Source organism: Anomaloglossus baeobatrachus, chromosome 5, assembly GCF_048569485.1.
Source record: "Anomaloglossus baeobatrachus isolate aAnoBae1 chromosome 5, aAnoBae1.hap1, whole genome shotgun sequence".
Lineage (NCBI taxonomy): Eukaryota > Metazoa > Chordata > Amphibia > Anura > Aromobatidae > Anomaloglossus > Anomaloglossus baeobatrachus.
In genome coordinates this window covers 594,341,631-594,358,149 of record NC_134357.1, presented here as the reverse complement: position 1 = coordinate 594,358,149, position 16,519 = coordinate 594,341,631, and the positions used below count along the sequence as shown (strand labels likewise).

The following is a 16,519-nucleotide window of genomic DNA, read 5'->3' as shown; positions in this document are numbered from 1 at the left end:
TTGTATTAGATTCATGTAAGTCCCTCCGATCATCCCTTGTATTCGATCCATGTGAGTCCCTCCGATCATCCCTTGTATTAGATCCATGTGAGTCCCTCCGATCATCCCTTGTATTAGATCCATGTGAGTCCCTCCGATCATCCCTTGTATTCGATCCATGTGAGTCCCTCCGATCATCGCTTGTGTTCTATCCATGTGAGTCCCTCCGATCATCCCTTGTATTCGATCCATGTGAGTCCCTCCGATCGTCCCTTGTATTCAATCCATGTGAGTCCCTCCAATCATCCATTGTGTTCTATCCATGTGAGTCCCTCCGATCATCCCTTGTATTCGATCCATGTGAGTCCCTCTGATCATCCTTTGTGTTCGATCTATGTGAGTCCCTCCGATCATCCCTTGTATTCGATCCATGTGAGTCCCTCCGATCATCACTTGTATTCGATCCATGTGAGTCCCTCCGATCATCCCTTGTATTAGATCCATGTGAGTCCCTCCGATCATCGCTTGTGTTCTATCCATGTGAGTCCCTCCGATCATCCCTTGTATTCGAGCCATGTGACTCCCTCCGATCATCCCTTGTATTAGATTCATGTGAGTCCCTCCGATCATCCCTTGTATTCGATCCATGTGAGTCCCTCCGATCATCCCTTGTATTAGATCCATGTGAGTCCCTCCGATCATCGCTTGTGTTCTATCCATGTGAGTCCCTCCGATCATCCCTTGTATTCGAGCCATGTGACTCCCTCCGATCATCCCTTGTATTAGATTCATGTGAGTCCCTCCGATCATCCCTTGTATTCGATCCATGTGAGTCCCTCCGATCATCCCTTGTGTTCGATCCATGTGAGTCCCTCCGATCATCCCTTGTATTAGATCCATGTGAGTCCCTCCGATCATCCCTTGTATTAGATCCATGTGAGTCCCTCCGATCATCCCTTGTATTAGATCCATGTGAGTCCCTCTGATCATCCCTTGTATTAGATCCATGTGAGTCCCTCCGATCATCCGTTGTATTAGATCCATGTGAGTCCCTCCGATCATCCCTTGTATTCGATCCATGTGAGTCCCTCCGATCATCCCTTGTATTCGATCCATGAGAGTCCCTCTGATCATCCCTTGTGTTCTATCCATGTGAGTCCCTCCGATCATCCCTTGTATTCGAGCCATGTGACTCCCTCCGATCATCCCTTGTATTAGATTCATGTAAGTCCCTCCGATCATCCCTTGTATTCGATCCATGTGAGTCCCTCCGATCATCCCTTGTATTCGATCCATGTGAGTCCCTCCGATCATCCCTTGTATTAGATCCATGTGAGTCCCTCCGATCATCCCTTGTATTCCATCCATGTGAGTCCCTCCGATCATCCCTTGTATTAGATCCATGTGAGTCCCTCCGATCATCCCTTGTATTCGATCTATGTGAGTCCCTTGGATCATCCCTTGTATTTGATCCATGTGAGTCCCTCTGATCATCCCTTGTATTCGATCCATGTGAGTCCCTCCGATCATCACTTGTATTCGATCTATGTGAGTCCCTCGGATCATCCCTTGTATTTGATCCATGTGAGTCCCTCTGATCATCCCTTGTATTCGATCCATGTGAGTCCCTCCGATCATCACTTGTATTCGATCCATGCGAGTCCCTCCGATCATCCCTTGTGTTCTATCCATGTGAGTCCCTCCGATCATCCCTTGTATTCGATCCATGTGAGTCCCTCTGATCATCCCTTGTATTCGATCCATGTGAGTCCCTCTGATCATCCCTTGTATTCGAGCCATGTGAGTCCCTTGGATCATCCCTTGTATTCGATCCATGTGAGTCCCTCCGATCATCACTTGTATTCGATCTATGTGAGTCCCTCGGATCATCCCTTGTATTTGATCCATGTGAGTCCCTCCGATCATCTCTTGTATTCATCCATGTGAGTCCCTCCGATCATCCCTTGTATTCGATCCATGTGAGTCCCTACGATCATCCCTTGTATTCGATCCATGTGAGTCCCTACGATCATCACTTGTATTCAATCCATGTGAGTCCCTCTGATCATCCCTTGTATTCGATCCATGCGAATCCCTCAGATCACCTCTTGTGTTCGATCCATGCGAATACCTCAGATCATCCCTTGTGTTCGATCCATGTGAGTCCCTCCGATCATCCCTTGTATTCGATCCATGTGAGTCCCTCCGATCATCCCTTGTATTCGATCCATGTGAGTCCCTCCGATCATCCCTTGTATTAGATCCATGTGAGTCCCTCCGATCATCCCTTGTATTAGATCCATGTGAGTCCCTCCGATCATCCCTTGTGTTCTATCCATGTGAGTCCCTCCGATCATCCCTTGTATTAGATTTATGTGTGTCCCTCTGATCATCCCTTGTATTCGATCCATGTGAGTCCCTCCGATCATCCCTTGTATTCGATCCATGCGAGTCCCTCCGATCATCCCTTGTATTTGATCAATGTAAATTCCTCCGATCATCCCTTGGCATAGCCGATTACTAGGATTGGGATTATAATCCATGCTCTTCCTATTTCTTTTCCAGATTGCTTCTTCTGGTCATTTTCATTGCTTCCATTTTCTTTTTTACCGCAACCACTTCACAAAGGTGGTACAGCTGGAAACTCACTCCGGACCTTTATTTTCGAGGTCCGGGACACCGGGAGCACAAGTATTACACGAGCCTCCTGGTCCATAACAACACAGGTAAGAAATTCTAAGTGGCTTGGATATTGGAGAGATGCATATACATACGAGCTCTTACTACATGTTACCACCTTTGTCCTGTGCAGCTTGGCTATCCCCAAAGCATAGCTGACTGTGACGGGGTCCTTCTCCCATGTCAAACAATCAACAGAGCGAGAGATGGTTGTACAATCCAAAGAGCATTTATTCCAAGCAAATCAAACTGTCCATAACATAATCCACAAAACAGAGGGTAAAATTAGTCCAGCGATAAATGTTCAGGTCTCTCTGAGAAGCCTCAGCTTCTCCCAGAGGGTCAATCCTTCTCTCTTTAAGTTCTCAAACAGACTGACAAATCCCCCAGGTAAGCAGAGAGTTTACAGTAGTTGGATCCCGTGGCCCCCAGACTTAAGGACAAAACATTATAGAGGGTAATTACCTACAGACAATACAATGTACACACAAGCAGTACAAATAATGGACAGTGAACCAAGTCTAAAATACGAACCTACACAGCATGATACACAGTACACCATATCCCACCATCACAACCTCTTCCTCGTTCTGAATAAGTGAGTATGCCATGAGGTCTACACAGACCTCTGGCCAGCTCACTTAAATCCATGTTGCTCAGCTGTTGATAGACTATGGTTCTTCTTGCCGGGACAGTCCATCAGCATTCTGGTGTTGGCTTCCACGCTTGTATTGGATGGAGAAGCTGTAGATAGTCCCTTGTACAGCGGTAGGGTTAGAAGGACAAGCTTCCCTTTGTGTCCTCCTTCACTCAAACTGTGTTTCCTGCACCCACAAATCGGCATTGTAGATCTCCCACATAATTTCTTAGGAGAATATCTGCAGGCAGCCGCTCATCACCCCAACCACACATTGCTTGACCCCAAAGACAAGGTCCAGATCTACAGTCGCCTTTGGGATATTCTGCCTTTGTCCTTCAGCCAATTCAATAACAATCCCTGGTCCATGATGTATCTCCTCTGGCCGAACCACCCGGGGATTAGCTATTGTGAGAAATGCCCCGGAGTCACAAAATCCAATGACTCGCTGTCCATCCAGCACAACCTCCTGTAAGTGCTTATTTTGATGGTAAGAGGAACTCGGGGCTGTGTCTCACACCCCATAAACCCCTAGTGGCCGACCACAAGTGTCTGAGTCATTAGGCAAGTCAACTTGAAGGGGTGAGAACTCTTCCTCCATTGTATTTGGCTGTAGAAACCAAACAGGTCGATTTGGTGCAAAGTCATTCCTCAAGCGACCAGCAGGGCAAGTGTTTTGTAGATTCCCAGGCTGCCAATATCGATAACATCTTCTCTACGTCGTACTCCTTCCAGCGTGCATTCTGGAGAAGGCAGGAGAACCTGGTGACAAAGGCCGAAGCCCATACACTCCAACAGGGGCATCTATGGTGCAGGGGTCAGCAGTACACTCCGGTAGAGGTAGTGGTAGCTCTTCCTCAGGCGGGATGGAATGCACAAAATGCACCAGACGAGATGGAGGTTCATGGGGGTCCCTCCGATTCCTTGTGGGTCAACTGGATTGTAGGTGCCCAGGTTGCCCACATCCATCCATAACATCTCCTCTCTGTGATTCCACCAGGGCGTGGCCGGAACTTTTAGGGCCCAGGATTGTGAGACGTGGTTGTCATCGGCCTGTGGCTGGTTGGAGAGGCAGGTATAACTGGAGAGGGCCGGGGAGCAGGAGCAGGCTGTGTCTTATTGTCCAGAAGCCCCCTCCATTGCGGTCGGATAGTAAGGGCCTCATCAGCCAGGGCTGCAGCTCCATCCAAGGTGCACGGGGTGCGCTCTCTGACCCATTCCCGTATTTCTGAGGGACACTTGTAAAGAAATTGTTCTATAAGAAATACCTGTATAACATCTTCCACAGTGAAGGCGTCTCCGCTTCCAGCCATCTCCGACATGCCTGGGACATCTTATGGGCATACATCCTAAACAATCTGCCCGTGATGCATGGGAGGTCTTGGAACTGTGCCCTATGTGAGTCTGGGGTGATGGCATGGTAATCCAGGATAGTCCGCTTTACAATGTTGTAATCCCAGTTGTGCTGTGAGGCAATGGTGCGATAAGCCTCTGCCAGGCTCCGTTCAGGAGTGCCACTAACAAACGCACCCAGCCAGAGTGGGAAACCTCCATCACCGCACACTGCTGCTCAAAGTCCTTGAAGAACCCCTCCACATCTCCGGAAGCCTCATCAAATGGCTTGAAGTACGCCCGGGTGATCCGTACAGGCTCCCGGATCGCTGGGTTTACTCCAACTCACATTACTCCCTCTGCCGGACTCCATTGCTTCTTGTCTCCTCTGTGTTCGGCGAGGAGCCTCCTCCTTATATTCCTGAGATACACCGCGGCCAAGAGCTGCCATCTCTTCTTCATACCACACCAACCACTGGCTTTTTGGGGCAAGGATCCCCGTCCCCAGTGCTTGTCCATCAGACATCTGGGAGGAGGTGGACTGGCTCACACCCACCAGTAGATCAATTAAGGCTTCTTTACTCAGTCCCTGGTAGCTCAGCCCCAGATCTCTGGCTCTCTCCTGTAGACTGGATGCGATCCATTTTCTGTACTCACTCTGTGGATGGATCTCCATTAAGCTGTGCTCTGTTGATCCCACTGCTGCCACCAGTTGTGACGGGGTCCTTCTCCGATATCACACAATCAACAGAGCGAGAGATGGGTGAACAATCAAAAGAGCATTTATTCCAAGCAAATCAAATGGTCCATAAAATAATCCACAAAACAGAGGGTAAAATTAGTCCAGCGATAAATGTCCAGGTCTCTCTGAGAAGCCTCAGCTACTCCCAGAGGGTCAATCCTTCTCTCTGTAAGTTCTCAAACAGACTGACAAATACCCCAGGTAAGCAGAGAGTTTACAGTAGTTGGATCCCAGGCCCCCTCCCCCAGACTTAAGGACAAGAACATTATAGGGGGTAATTAACTACAGACAACACAATGTACACACAAGCAGTACAAATAATGGACCGTGAACCAAGCGTAAAAATATGAACCTACACAGCATGATACACAGTACAACATATCCCACCATCACACTGACACATCATTAACTGGCTGTGTCCTCTACGACAGGCGTGTCTATTGAAGACTTCATCAACGGCATAAAGGCACAAGACATTGGGGTAAAAGTTAGGAACGGTCCATACGATCGAAACACTACAGGCTACAACGGTGCCATCGAGCTGTCACTGCAGAACCAGGTGAGGTAGGAGGTGACACGAAAGTATGGAAAAGTAAGAGTCATTTGTAAGATTACATTTTGGATTAACTTTTAATCTTGCTGAAGCAAGGCAATGTAAACTGACATAGTGACGAAGATGATGGATGTGAATACAGAAATAAGTGACCAAAATTTCTTAAAACAGTAATTTTTTCCCCAGAGTTACAGCTTCACAATCATTGGGAACCCGCGAGTGCAAAACGGCCTGCCGGTGCTGATGAATATTATCAGTAATGCCTTCCTGAAGAGCTTTCACTCTACAGAACACATAGAAATCTGGAATGAACCCATCTACCCCGTGAGTATAGTGGTATGATATTGCGGTGACCATCCATTTGTCTTCATGCCATGGAATAGCCAATCTCTAGCTTTATGTGGGTGTTTGCGGTGGTGGTCTCCACCTTGACAATAAGCAGTGATTATTGAGACCTCAGTTTAGAGGGACAAATACCTTTGACCTTGCAAGGACATGGTCGGCCAAATCTCCTGGCCAGTGATGGGGGGCATGTCACTTGTGATAATTGAGTAGACAGACACTGCTGCTGCTTTCTGAGGTAACATTTCACCATCTGTTTGTTTTATCACAGGAGTGGGAGTTTCTGCTGCATCACCAGTCCTTTGAGCTCATCATAAATTAAGTCAGTGATTATGCAAGCTATGCGGTAGTTTGAGCTCCTACGTCACTTACTAGATTTACATGGCTTACGATACGGTAAAATAAGTTACTCCTGTGCTGAAACAGGCAGGGAAATGTATTACCTTGTTGAGGATAAGAATTAAATAACTAAAAATACTTAATTCCAGCCATTTCATAGACTCAAATATATAGTTTAGGTGATGTAACCTAACACATCTATTTATGAATGTTTTTCCTTTTTTACTAACACATATATTGTATATTAAGTGATTTTCCTTAATACAATATACCAGCACATGTAAATTTAAAGATGGCTGCTGCATCCTGGACAACTCCCAAAGAAGTTAATTAACAAAGGAATTCCTAAAGTTTGGACTGACCAATCCCGCAGAGACTATGCAAATTCCTATACGTCCTGAGTCCAGCTGGCGATGCTTGATTGGACTATACTCTTGTATACACTCATACTATAAAAAGCTTTGTTTTTGGAAATAAAGAACAGAATCACTGGCGTCGGTCATGAGAGAAAGACATAACTGACTCATAGTCCGTTATTTTATTCTTTCTTGAAGTGCACACATGACAATATAATTTGGAACAGCAGTCAGATCCCGAGTGACCGCTTCAGTCTCCTCATCATCTCAACAACCTCAATAAGCAGCAGTTGTAAGACACCGTAGTTTCATCTGTGTACTCACTTATCATAAGTGACTGGCCAGGTACGTGGGGGGTATAAGTTATTTGTGATAATTGAGTATACAGACACAATACAGTAGGTTCTCATAGCCAATGCTTTCTGAGGTAACATTCCACTGTCTGCTTGTTTTATCACTGCAGTGAGAGTAGTTGTTTGCATCACCAGCTCTCGGAGCTCATCATAAATCAAGTCAGGGACACGTAAGCTCAGCGGCTGCTGGAGCTCCTACGTCACTCACTAGATTTAAAGGACTGAAGATGAGGCAAAAACATTCACTCCTGTGATAAACTCCAGGCAGTGAAATGTGTTACCTCAATACGCAGCAGTTGTGAGCCACTACTGTATACTCACTTATCATGGCCCAAAAAAACCCGGTAGATAAAAGTGAATCGCTTTAATCTTATACCAGTATCAGAGCACTCCTCTGATTGTTTTCTTTCTCTCTATTTCAGGAGGTTTCGGACCGGTTTACTTACTCGCTCTTTTTTGTGAGCTTACTTTATATGGCAGTTGCGTCTGGATTTGTACCCTACTTTGCAATGAGCAGTGTTGAGGACTATGAGGTGAGTATTATATGAGGCATTTATGGCTGCACATACTGAATGTATAGAAGTCTCCAACCCCTGTGAGGGAACTGTGTTCCTTAGACAATGTAGCAGGCGTCTGCTTTCCTTTCATTGATGTCATTACGAATGTACCCAATAGGGAAAGAGACAGCCATAAGCAATTGCATCTTTTTTTTTCTCTCGAGATTCAGTAAAAATTAATGGGGGAAAATCTCCATGTTTCTACCTTGGTATCTAGATCAAGGCTCGTTCTCAGTTGCGGCTCTCCGGCCTCTTCCCGTCTGCATACTGGTGTGGACAAGCCTTGCTCGACGTCGTCCTCTACTGGCTGTTGCTTTTCGTGATGGTAGCCATATTGTTTGCCCTGAACTCCTCCGTGGCTCTGTCTGTCTGGCATATTGTACTATTGGTACGTAATGTGGTGATTATGCGTAATTACGTGGTAGACATGGCGGTCATGTTTTTCTCCTCATGATGACAGTACATTGTTGTCTTGCAGATAGTGGACGTCCTTGGTTTCGGTGCCGCCATGGTACTTTATGTCTATGTGATCACTTTTCTTCTACTAAGAAAAAAAAGGAAATGTAACAATGATCAATGGTCCGTCAACTTAATTCTGGTAGGTACAGGCGGCAGTCACACCTGCGGGTATGTCCGGTGTAAGGCGAGGGGCACGTCGGGTGTAAGGAGAGGGGCACGTCGGGTATAAGGAGAGGGGCACATCGGGTGTAAGGAGAGGGGCACATCGGGTATAAGGAGAGGGGCACGTCGGGTGTAAGGAGAGGGGCACGTCGGGTATAAGGAGAGGGGCACATCGGGTGTAAGGAGAGGGGCACATCGGGTGTAAGGAGAGGGGCACGTCGGGTGTAAGGAGAGGGGCACGTCGGGTATAAGGAGAGGGGCACATCGGGTGTAAGGAGAGGGGCACGTCTGGTGTAAGGAGAGGGGCACGTCGGGTGTAAGGAGAGGGGCACGTCGGGTGTAAGGAGAGGGGCACGTCGGGTGTAAGGAGAGGGGCACGTCGGGTATAAGGAGAGGGGCACGTCGGGTGTAAGGAGAGGGGCACGTCGGGTGTAAGGAGAGGGGCACATCGGGTGTAAGGAGAGGGGCACATCGGGTGTAAGGAGAGGGGCACATCGGGTGTAAGGAGAGGGGCACATCGGGTGTAAGGAGAGGGGCACGTCTGGTGTAAGGAGAGGGGCACGTCGGGTATAAGGAGAGGGGCACGTCGGGTATAAGGAGAGGGGCACATCGGGTGTAAGGAGAGGGGCAAGTCGGGTATAAGGAGAGGGGCACATCGGGTGTAAGGAGAGGGGCAAGTCGGGTATAAGGAGAGGGGCACATCGGGTGTAAGGAGAGGGGCAAGTCGGGTATAAGGAGAGGGGCACATCGGGTGTAAGGAGAGGGGCAAGTCGGGTATAAGGAGAGGGGCACATCGGGTGTAAGGAGAGGGGCACGTCGGGTATAAGGAGAGGGGCACGTCGGGTGTAAGGAGAGGGGCACATCGGGTGTAAGGAGAGGGGCACGTCGGGTGTAAGGAGAGGGGCACGTCGGGTGTAAGGAGAGGGGCACATCGGGTATAAGGAGAGGGGCACGTCGGGTGTCGTCGGGTGTAAGGAGAGGGGCACGTCGGGTATAAGGAGAGGGGCACGTCGGGTATAAGGAGAGGGGCACATCGGGTGTAAGGAGAGGGGCACGTCTGGTGTAAGGAGAGGGGCACGTCGGGTATAAGGAGAGGGGCACGTCGGGTGTAAGGAGAGGGGCACGTCGGGTGTAAGGAGAGGGGCACGTCGGGTATAAGGAGAGGGGCACGTCGGGTGTAAGGAGAGGGGCACGTCGGGTGTAAGGAGAGGGGCACGTCGGGTGTAAGGAGAGGGGCACATCGGGTATAAGGAGAGGGGCACGTCGGGTATAAGGAGAGGGGCACGTCTGGTGTAAGGAGAGGGGCACGTCGGGTATAAGGAGAGGGGCACATCGGGTGTAATGAGAGGGGCACGTCTGGTGTAAGGAGAGGGGCACGTCTGGTGTAAGGAGAGGGGCACATCGGGTGTAAGGAGAGGGGCACATCGGGTGTAAGGAGAGGGGCACGTCGGGTGTAAGGAGAGGGGCACGTCGGGTGTAAGAAGAGGGGCACAGCGGGTGTAAGGAGAGGGGCACATCGAGTGTAAAGAGAGGGGAACGTCGGGTATAAGGAGAGAGGCACGTCGGGTGTCGTCGGGTGTAAGGAGAGGGGCACGTCGGGTGTAAGGAGAGGGGCACGTCGGGTGTAAGGAGAGGGGCACGTCGGGTGTAAGGAGAGGGGCACAGCGGGTGTAAGGAGAGGGGCACATCGAGTGTAAGGAGAGGGGCACATCTGGTGTGTTGCGGGCCAGTGATATGTGGCTCTCAAGGTCAAAAAGGTTGAGGACGACTGATTCAAGGTATATTAGAAAAATGTTCAACATCAACGCTGCTAGTTTCTCAGAAAATGAATTGTAACAGAAGGGCGTCACTAAAAGCATTATTGTCCGCAAGCGATTTCAGATTAACTGTTACTGCGGTAATGAGATTATACGATTAATGACTGCAGCTATGTTCTTGCAGATGTCCATCCTTCCACTCCTGGTTGAAGTTTACCTGAGGAGATCGGTCATAATATACATCATGCTCTTGACATTACTTCCACCCGGTAACTTGTTGGCTTTCCTAATGCACTTGGTAAGTATAGAAGAGTTTCGATCCTCTGCCCCCGATCAGGCCGCCATAAACTGCTACATGCTATAGGGGAAAGGCCTCTGGATCAATCAGATAAGTTAAGTAGGCTCAATGAAAGCCATATATCAGCAGCTTGTAGATACAGGTGGACAGCATATGAGGCTCAGTAAAAGTGCCATGGTATGTTGTAGGTCGTCTCTCCTTAGCAAACATGTCCACGCTTTGTTGGCATGTAGTAGGCCATCTCTCCTTATTATTTGTCCTCAGTATAGATGTCCACGCTTTGTTGGCATGTAGTAGGCCATCTCTCCTTATTATTTGTCCTCAGTATAGATGTCCACGCTTTGTTGGCATGTAGTAGGCCATCTCTACTTAGTATTTGTCCTCAGTATAGATCTCCATGCTTTGTTGGCATGTAGTAGACCACCTCTCCTTAGTATTTGTCCTCAGTATAGATGTCCACGCTTTGTTGGCATGTAGTAGGCCATCTCTCCTTAGTATTTGTCCTCAGTATAGATCTCCATGCTTTGTTGGCATGTAGTAGACCACCTCTCCTTAGTATTTGTCCTCAGTATAGATGTCCATTGTGAGGTAAATCCGGAGATATGACGATAAATCATGATATTCAAGTATGTCAGGAAGCCCTCTCCTGGTGTCACCCCCCCTTTCCTTCACACAACTGGTTTAGCAACAAATCCCATGGCCATGTCCTGTGATATGGAAATTAGGTGGCTTAGGGACAATGGACACAGGATGACTCCCTGCCGTGACCCTGTAGTGGGGGCTGCTAGCTAGTTAGCAAGGCTATGGAAATAGCCAGACAGAACGACTCCAGTAAAAAATGGTTCATATCTCGCAAGCCATATTTCCGATAAATATGGCAACCATAAAAATGGTGTCTCCGCATGTGGACGATGCCGGCACACCCTTTTTATGGGAGCAGGACATTGGGAAATGCCCCAGGCGTGATATCAGCCAATGGGGAACTGGCAGACAGGTCATGAGTCCCCTCGTTCTGTAGCTAAATTCATAACTGTCACAATGAGAGCATTGGCGTCCGCCTACGAGGCTCCCAGGCAAAGTTATGGCCAATATCCCCTTTGCTGGATAATTCTGATCCATGCAGGGGGAGTGGCAGTGCTTCCCTGTGAGGTCACTAAGGTAGGAGGGGACCTGGATCTGCCCAGGTTGATAACCCTACTTCGGCCATTTTCCAGCGTTCTTTCGCTGGGGGCACGTGTAGGAAACATCTGTGGGAGTTCCTGGAAACCTGGTCTACAGCGCCCCCCTGTGGCCAGACGCAACAAGGTAACTGCTGGAACTGTGTATGCCTGTTTGTAACCCATGCTTTGATTGTAACTGTACTCTGACATATGTATATTCTGTAGATTCCCTATTGTATATATTGTAGTTCTAGTGTGCTTTAGGCTGATTAAATTATATAATTAATCTTGGGCTGTTCTGTTATCTCGATCTTGAATCCCACGTCTGTGTGTTCGGCTAATAGTTACCGTAAATCGGTTGGTGGCAGCGAATTGTGCCAAGGATTATTGTGGGGAGGCCAGTGAGATTCGGGGAGATTTTATATATTCCGCCCGCGGAGGTCGGGGGAATATATACCTTACTCTCACCGGGGACCCTTCAATAATCGGCATAAGTAGTATAGCGGCCTCCTTGCTTATTGTCGGGCAATTCCATAATTGGCCTGACTATAAGAGGGGCGCTAGAGGGCGCGTCACGTGCTCTGTCTGTCGGTCGGGAGGTATAAAGGAGGGGTGACCCCCACTTGTTACCCCCCGATAGTGACGTACTGGTAGCCAGCGCGGGGGATTTCTGAGTGACCCCCCGGTGGTTTGTGACATATTGGTGGCATAGCGGTGGGATCGAGATAATAGTGTGTGTGAGTGTGAGACCCATACTCCCAGACACTAAAGACTGCCTGCAGCAGCTGTGGCTGCTGGGGTCTTCAGACTAGCTCAACACTAGAGTGTCAGAGTGCAGATACTGTAAGGTGTGTGGAGGCATCAGGTGTCAGTTCTGTGTCAGTGACCAAAAGTCTGCAAGAATGGCTGATGGCACCAGGAGCAGAGCTATGCAACTGGCCAATGCTAAGGCAGGAGCCGAAGAGAGGGAGGACGGTGCTGTGGACAGCAATGAGGAGGTTGCCCACGAGTCCTCCAGGAGCTCGACGCCAGAAAACCGTTCTGCCGAGGACATTGCGCAACCTGGCACTGCTGGACAAGATGAGGAGGAGCTCACCCAAGGTTCCACAACGAGCCAGATGCCAGCCCTCCGCTCTGAAAGGGACAGTGAATCGCCTAGCTCTGCAGCGTGCCGCAGATCACCACGTGCCATTCCACCGAGCCTGGGAGGCTCGGATAGCCTTCTTCAAATGGCTATGGCCCTTCGCCAGGCTGGAGACCAGAAGGGCTACAAGGAACTCCTGGCAGAGCGCAGGGCAGAGCGGCAGGCAGCGCGTGACGCTGAGGCTGCGGAGCGGCACGCAGAGCGTGAGGCTGCGGAGCGAGAGCGGCAGGCAGCGCGTGAAGAGCGAGAGCGAGAGCGACAGGCAGACCGTGACTACCAGCTGCAGCTAGCTCAGCTCCGGCCCTCATCAGCCACATGTGACCTTCAAAACACCAAACTTCCAAAGGTCCGTGTTGAGGACTTCCCAGTGCTGGAGAAGGATGGAGACTTGGACTCTTTCTTGACTGCTTTTGAACGGACTTGCTTGCAGCACCATCTGGACAAGGACCAGTGGGCCAAATACCTGACCCCCCGTTTAAGGGGTAAGGCCCTGGATGTCCTTGGGGACTTGCCTGCTGAGGCAGATCAGGGCTACGACACCATCAAGCGGGCCCTGATCCAACAGTACAACCTCACTCCAGAGTCCTACCGCAAGAAGTTCCGGAGCCTACAGAAGGGACCAAAGGACTCCTGGGCTGACCACCGGCGGGCACTTGCCCGAGCTGCCGACCACTGGACCCAAGGCCTGCAGCTTTCCACCGGACCGGAGATCCTGGACTTGTTCATCACGGAGCAACTCTTGTGGAACTGCCCTGAGGATCTCCGCCAGTTCATCCGAGACCAGAAGCCAAAGGGGTCCATGGCTACAGCTGCCCTTGCCGATGACTACACCAACAACCGGGCCCCTGAGGCCAGGAGAGCGGCCACCAGCAGCACCTGGAGAGGGGGTAAGATGAATTCTGCGACTGCCCCACCTGCCCCTAGACTGCAGGGGGTGTCCCCCTCAACTCCCCTCTCCAGGCCCATGGCGGAACCAAGACGGTGCCACCAGTGCAACCTACCTGGACACTTCAAGGCCATGTGCCCTCAGCGTCCCAAGGCCCCGGCTCCGTCCCCGTCCCAAGGGCCGCCCAAGGTGTATTGTGTGGGTGGGGGTGGTGGTAGGTCCCTGGACAGCTTCCAACCTGTCACCGTCGGCCGGTCTGTGACCATAGGACTGCGAGACAGTGCCTCGGAGGTGACTCTGGTGCGGCCTGAGATGGTGTCCCCCCAAGACTTGATCCCTGGAAAAACCCTCGCTGTCTCCGGGATTGGAGTCACTGACCCGGCGCTGCCTGTTGCTGACATTTATGTGGACTGGGGCGCAGGGCGAGGGGTGAGGGAGGTGGGGGTAACTGATCGGATCCCTGCAAACGTGCTACTTGGGACAGATTTGGGGCAGATAACCTCCCAGTTTGGGCCCCAACCAAGGGCTGAACCTTCAGCCCGTACTGACATGCCTCCGGACAATGTTAATGTGTTATCTATGAATGATGTACGGGAGGAGGGAGTGAACTCTGATATTTCTGCTTGCATAGACACCATAGACACACACACAGCTGCAGCTGTGACAGGGGAGGGGGTCAGAGAAAGGTGTGACAATGCCTCTACAAGTAACCAGCCTGTGAGCTGGGATCTGTTGCCCTCTGCAGGGATAAGCAGAGAGCAGGGTGCTGCAGGGGGAGGACCAGTGTGTGGGGTGGGGGCTACCACAGCAAATGTGGGGTCCCCAGAGATTTCACAGCGGGGTTCTGTTGCTGCAGGAGGGGAACAGGCAGGTGAGATTGGGGCCGGTCCAGGAGCGGAAGTGCTCCCAGGTAAGATCTCGGTGCATGGTTCCCCCACAACCGGGGTGTCAGGAAGCCAGGTAGGTCTGCCTGAACCGGCGACTTGGTCAGGAACGGAGGAGGAGCAGGCACGACCCACGGTCGCAGCGGCTGTGGCCGCTGTCACCCGCAGTGGGAGTGCTGGAAGCCAAGGGGCCTCCCGGAGGTCCGATAGCTCTTCCCCTTCTGACCAAGTGGCAGCCGAGTCAGGTGGGGGCCAGGACACAGGTCCCGGGGTACTGACTGAAGATGTGACAGTCTCGTCGATTCTGGCCACATCTAGTCAGGGGTTTCAGGCAGCGTTAGAAGCTGACGACAGCCTGAAAGCTCTTAAGGAGCAGGCGGCACAGCCTCCCTCGGACTCGGACCCGGAGCGAGTGGTCTGGGACCAAGGACGGCTGTACCGGGCCACGGTCCAGCAGGGTTCACCGGAGGCGTGGCCCAGGGACCGACAGTTGGTGGTACCCTATCCGTTCCGGACGGAGTTGTTGCGGATCGCACATGAGATTCCGATGGCCGGACACCTAGGGATCGCTAAGACCAAGGCCAGGTTAAACCAGCATTTCTACTGGCCAAAAATGGGGGCCGATGTGGCTGCCTACTGCCGTTCGTGTGAAACCTGTCAGAGAGTGGGGAAGGCGGGGCCACACCCCAAAGCCCCACTAGTATCTCTGCCAATCATCGATGAGCCTTTCAGGAGGGTGGCTGTGGATCTGGTCGGCCCGCTGGCCATCCCCAGCAGCTCCGGGAAACGCTTCATACTGACGGTAGTGGACTATGCCACCCGGTACCCAGAAGCAGTGGCCTTGTCGTCCATTCGGGCTGACAAGGTGGCCACCGCATTGCTGGAGATTTTCTCCCGAGTGGGTTTTCCCCAGGAAATGCTCACTGACCGGGGGACCCAATTCATGTCCCAGCTGATGGAGGCCCTCTGTAAGCAAGTCCAGGTGCGACATCTGGTGGCCAGCCCGTACCATCCACAGACTAATGGCCTGTGCGAGCGGTTCAATGGCACCTTAAAGCAGATGCTTAAGATGTTGGTCGACTCCCATGGGCGTGACTGGGAGCGGTATCTCCCACACCTGTTATTTGCTTACCGGGAGGTTCCACAGGCCTCAACAGGATTCTCACCGTTTGAGCTCCTGTACGGGCGACGTGTGCGGGGCCCCCTGGCTCTGGTGAAAGAGGCTTGGGAAGGGGATTTGGCCACCCCTGGAGTGTCGGTTATCGAGTATGTCATGCGCTTCCGGGACAAAATGCAGGCCTTGACGCAACTGGTACACGACAATATGGCTCAAGCCCAGGCCGATCAGAAGCGTTGGTACGACCAGAACGCTTGTGAGAGGACCTACCAAGTGGGTCAAGAGGTGTGGGTACTGGTCCCCGTACCACAGGACAAGCTTCAGGCAGCCTGGGAAGGCCCATACCTCGTGTACCAGCAGCTCAACCCTGTGACGTACCTGGTCACCCTGGACCCTGCCCGTGGAAGGCGGAAGCCCTTCCATGTGAACATGATGAAGGCACATCAGGAGCGGGAGGCATGTGCGCTCCCCGTGTGCAACCTGCCCGAGGAGGGAGAAGCGGAAACCCTCTTGGATATGCTAGCCCAGGTTAGGGCAGGCGGATCCATTGAGGATGTGGAGGTTGGCCACCAGCTCTTGGAGGACCAACGGTCCCAGCTGTGGGCCACCCTACACCCCTTCCGGGGGTTGTTTACCAACCAGCCCGGAAGGACTGGCTTGGCTGTCCATCACGTGGACACTGGGGATCACCCCCCGATCCGGCGTTCAGCATATCGGGTCTCCCTGGAGGTGCAGCAACACATGCGCCAGGAGATTGACGAGATGCTGAAGCTGGGGGTGATC

General features: G+C 51.3%; 1 protein-coding gene across 3 annotated transcripts in view; it reads left to right on the top strand.

Annotated features, from left to right (window-relative positions):
• The window catches only part of LOC142312523 (ABC-type organic anion transporter ABCA8-like), a 150,414-nt gene that overhangs the window by 106,828 nt on the left and 27,067 nt on the right, over positions 1-16,519 (top strand). For all 3 annotated transcript variants that reach the window (XM_075351491.1, XM_075351492.1, XM_075351493.1), the window contains exons 20-26: positions 2,545-2,705; positions 5,801-5,928; positions 6,109-6,246; positions 7,735-7,845; positions 8,087-8,257; positions 8,348-8,467; positions 10,432-10,545. In XM_075351491.1, coding sequence (XP_075207606.1) covers positions 2,545-2,705; positions 5,801-5,928; positions 6,109-6,246; positions 7,735-7,845; positions 8,087-8,257; positions 8,348-8,467; positions 10,432-10,545 — 943 coding nt within the window. The remainder of the gene's footprint in view (positions 1-2,544; positions 2,706-5,800; positions 5,929-6,108; positions 6,247-7,734; positions 7,846-8,086; positions 8,258-8,347; positions 8,468-10,431; positions 10,546-16,519) is intronic.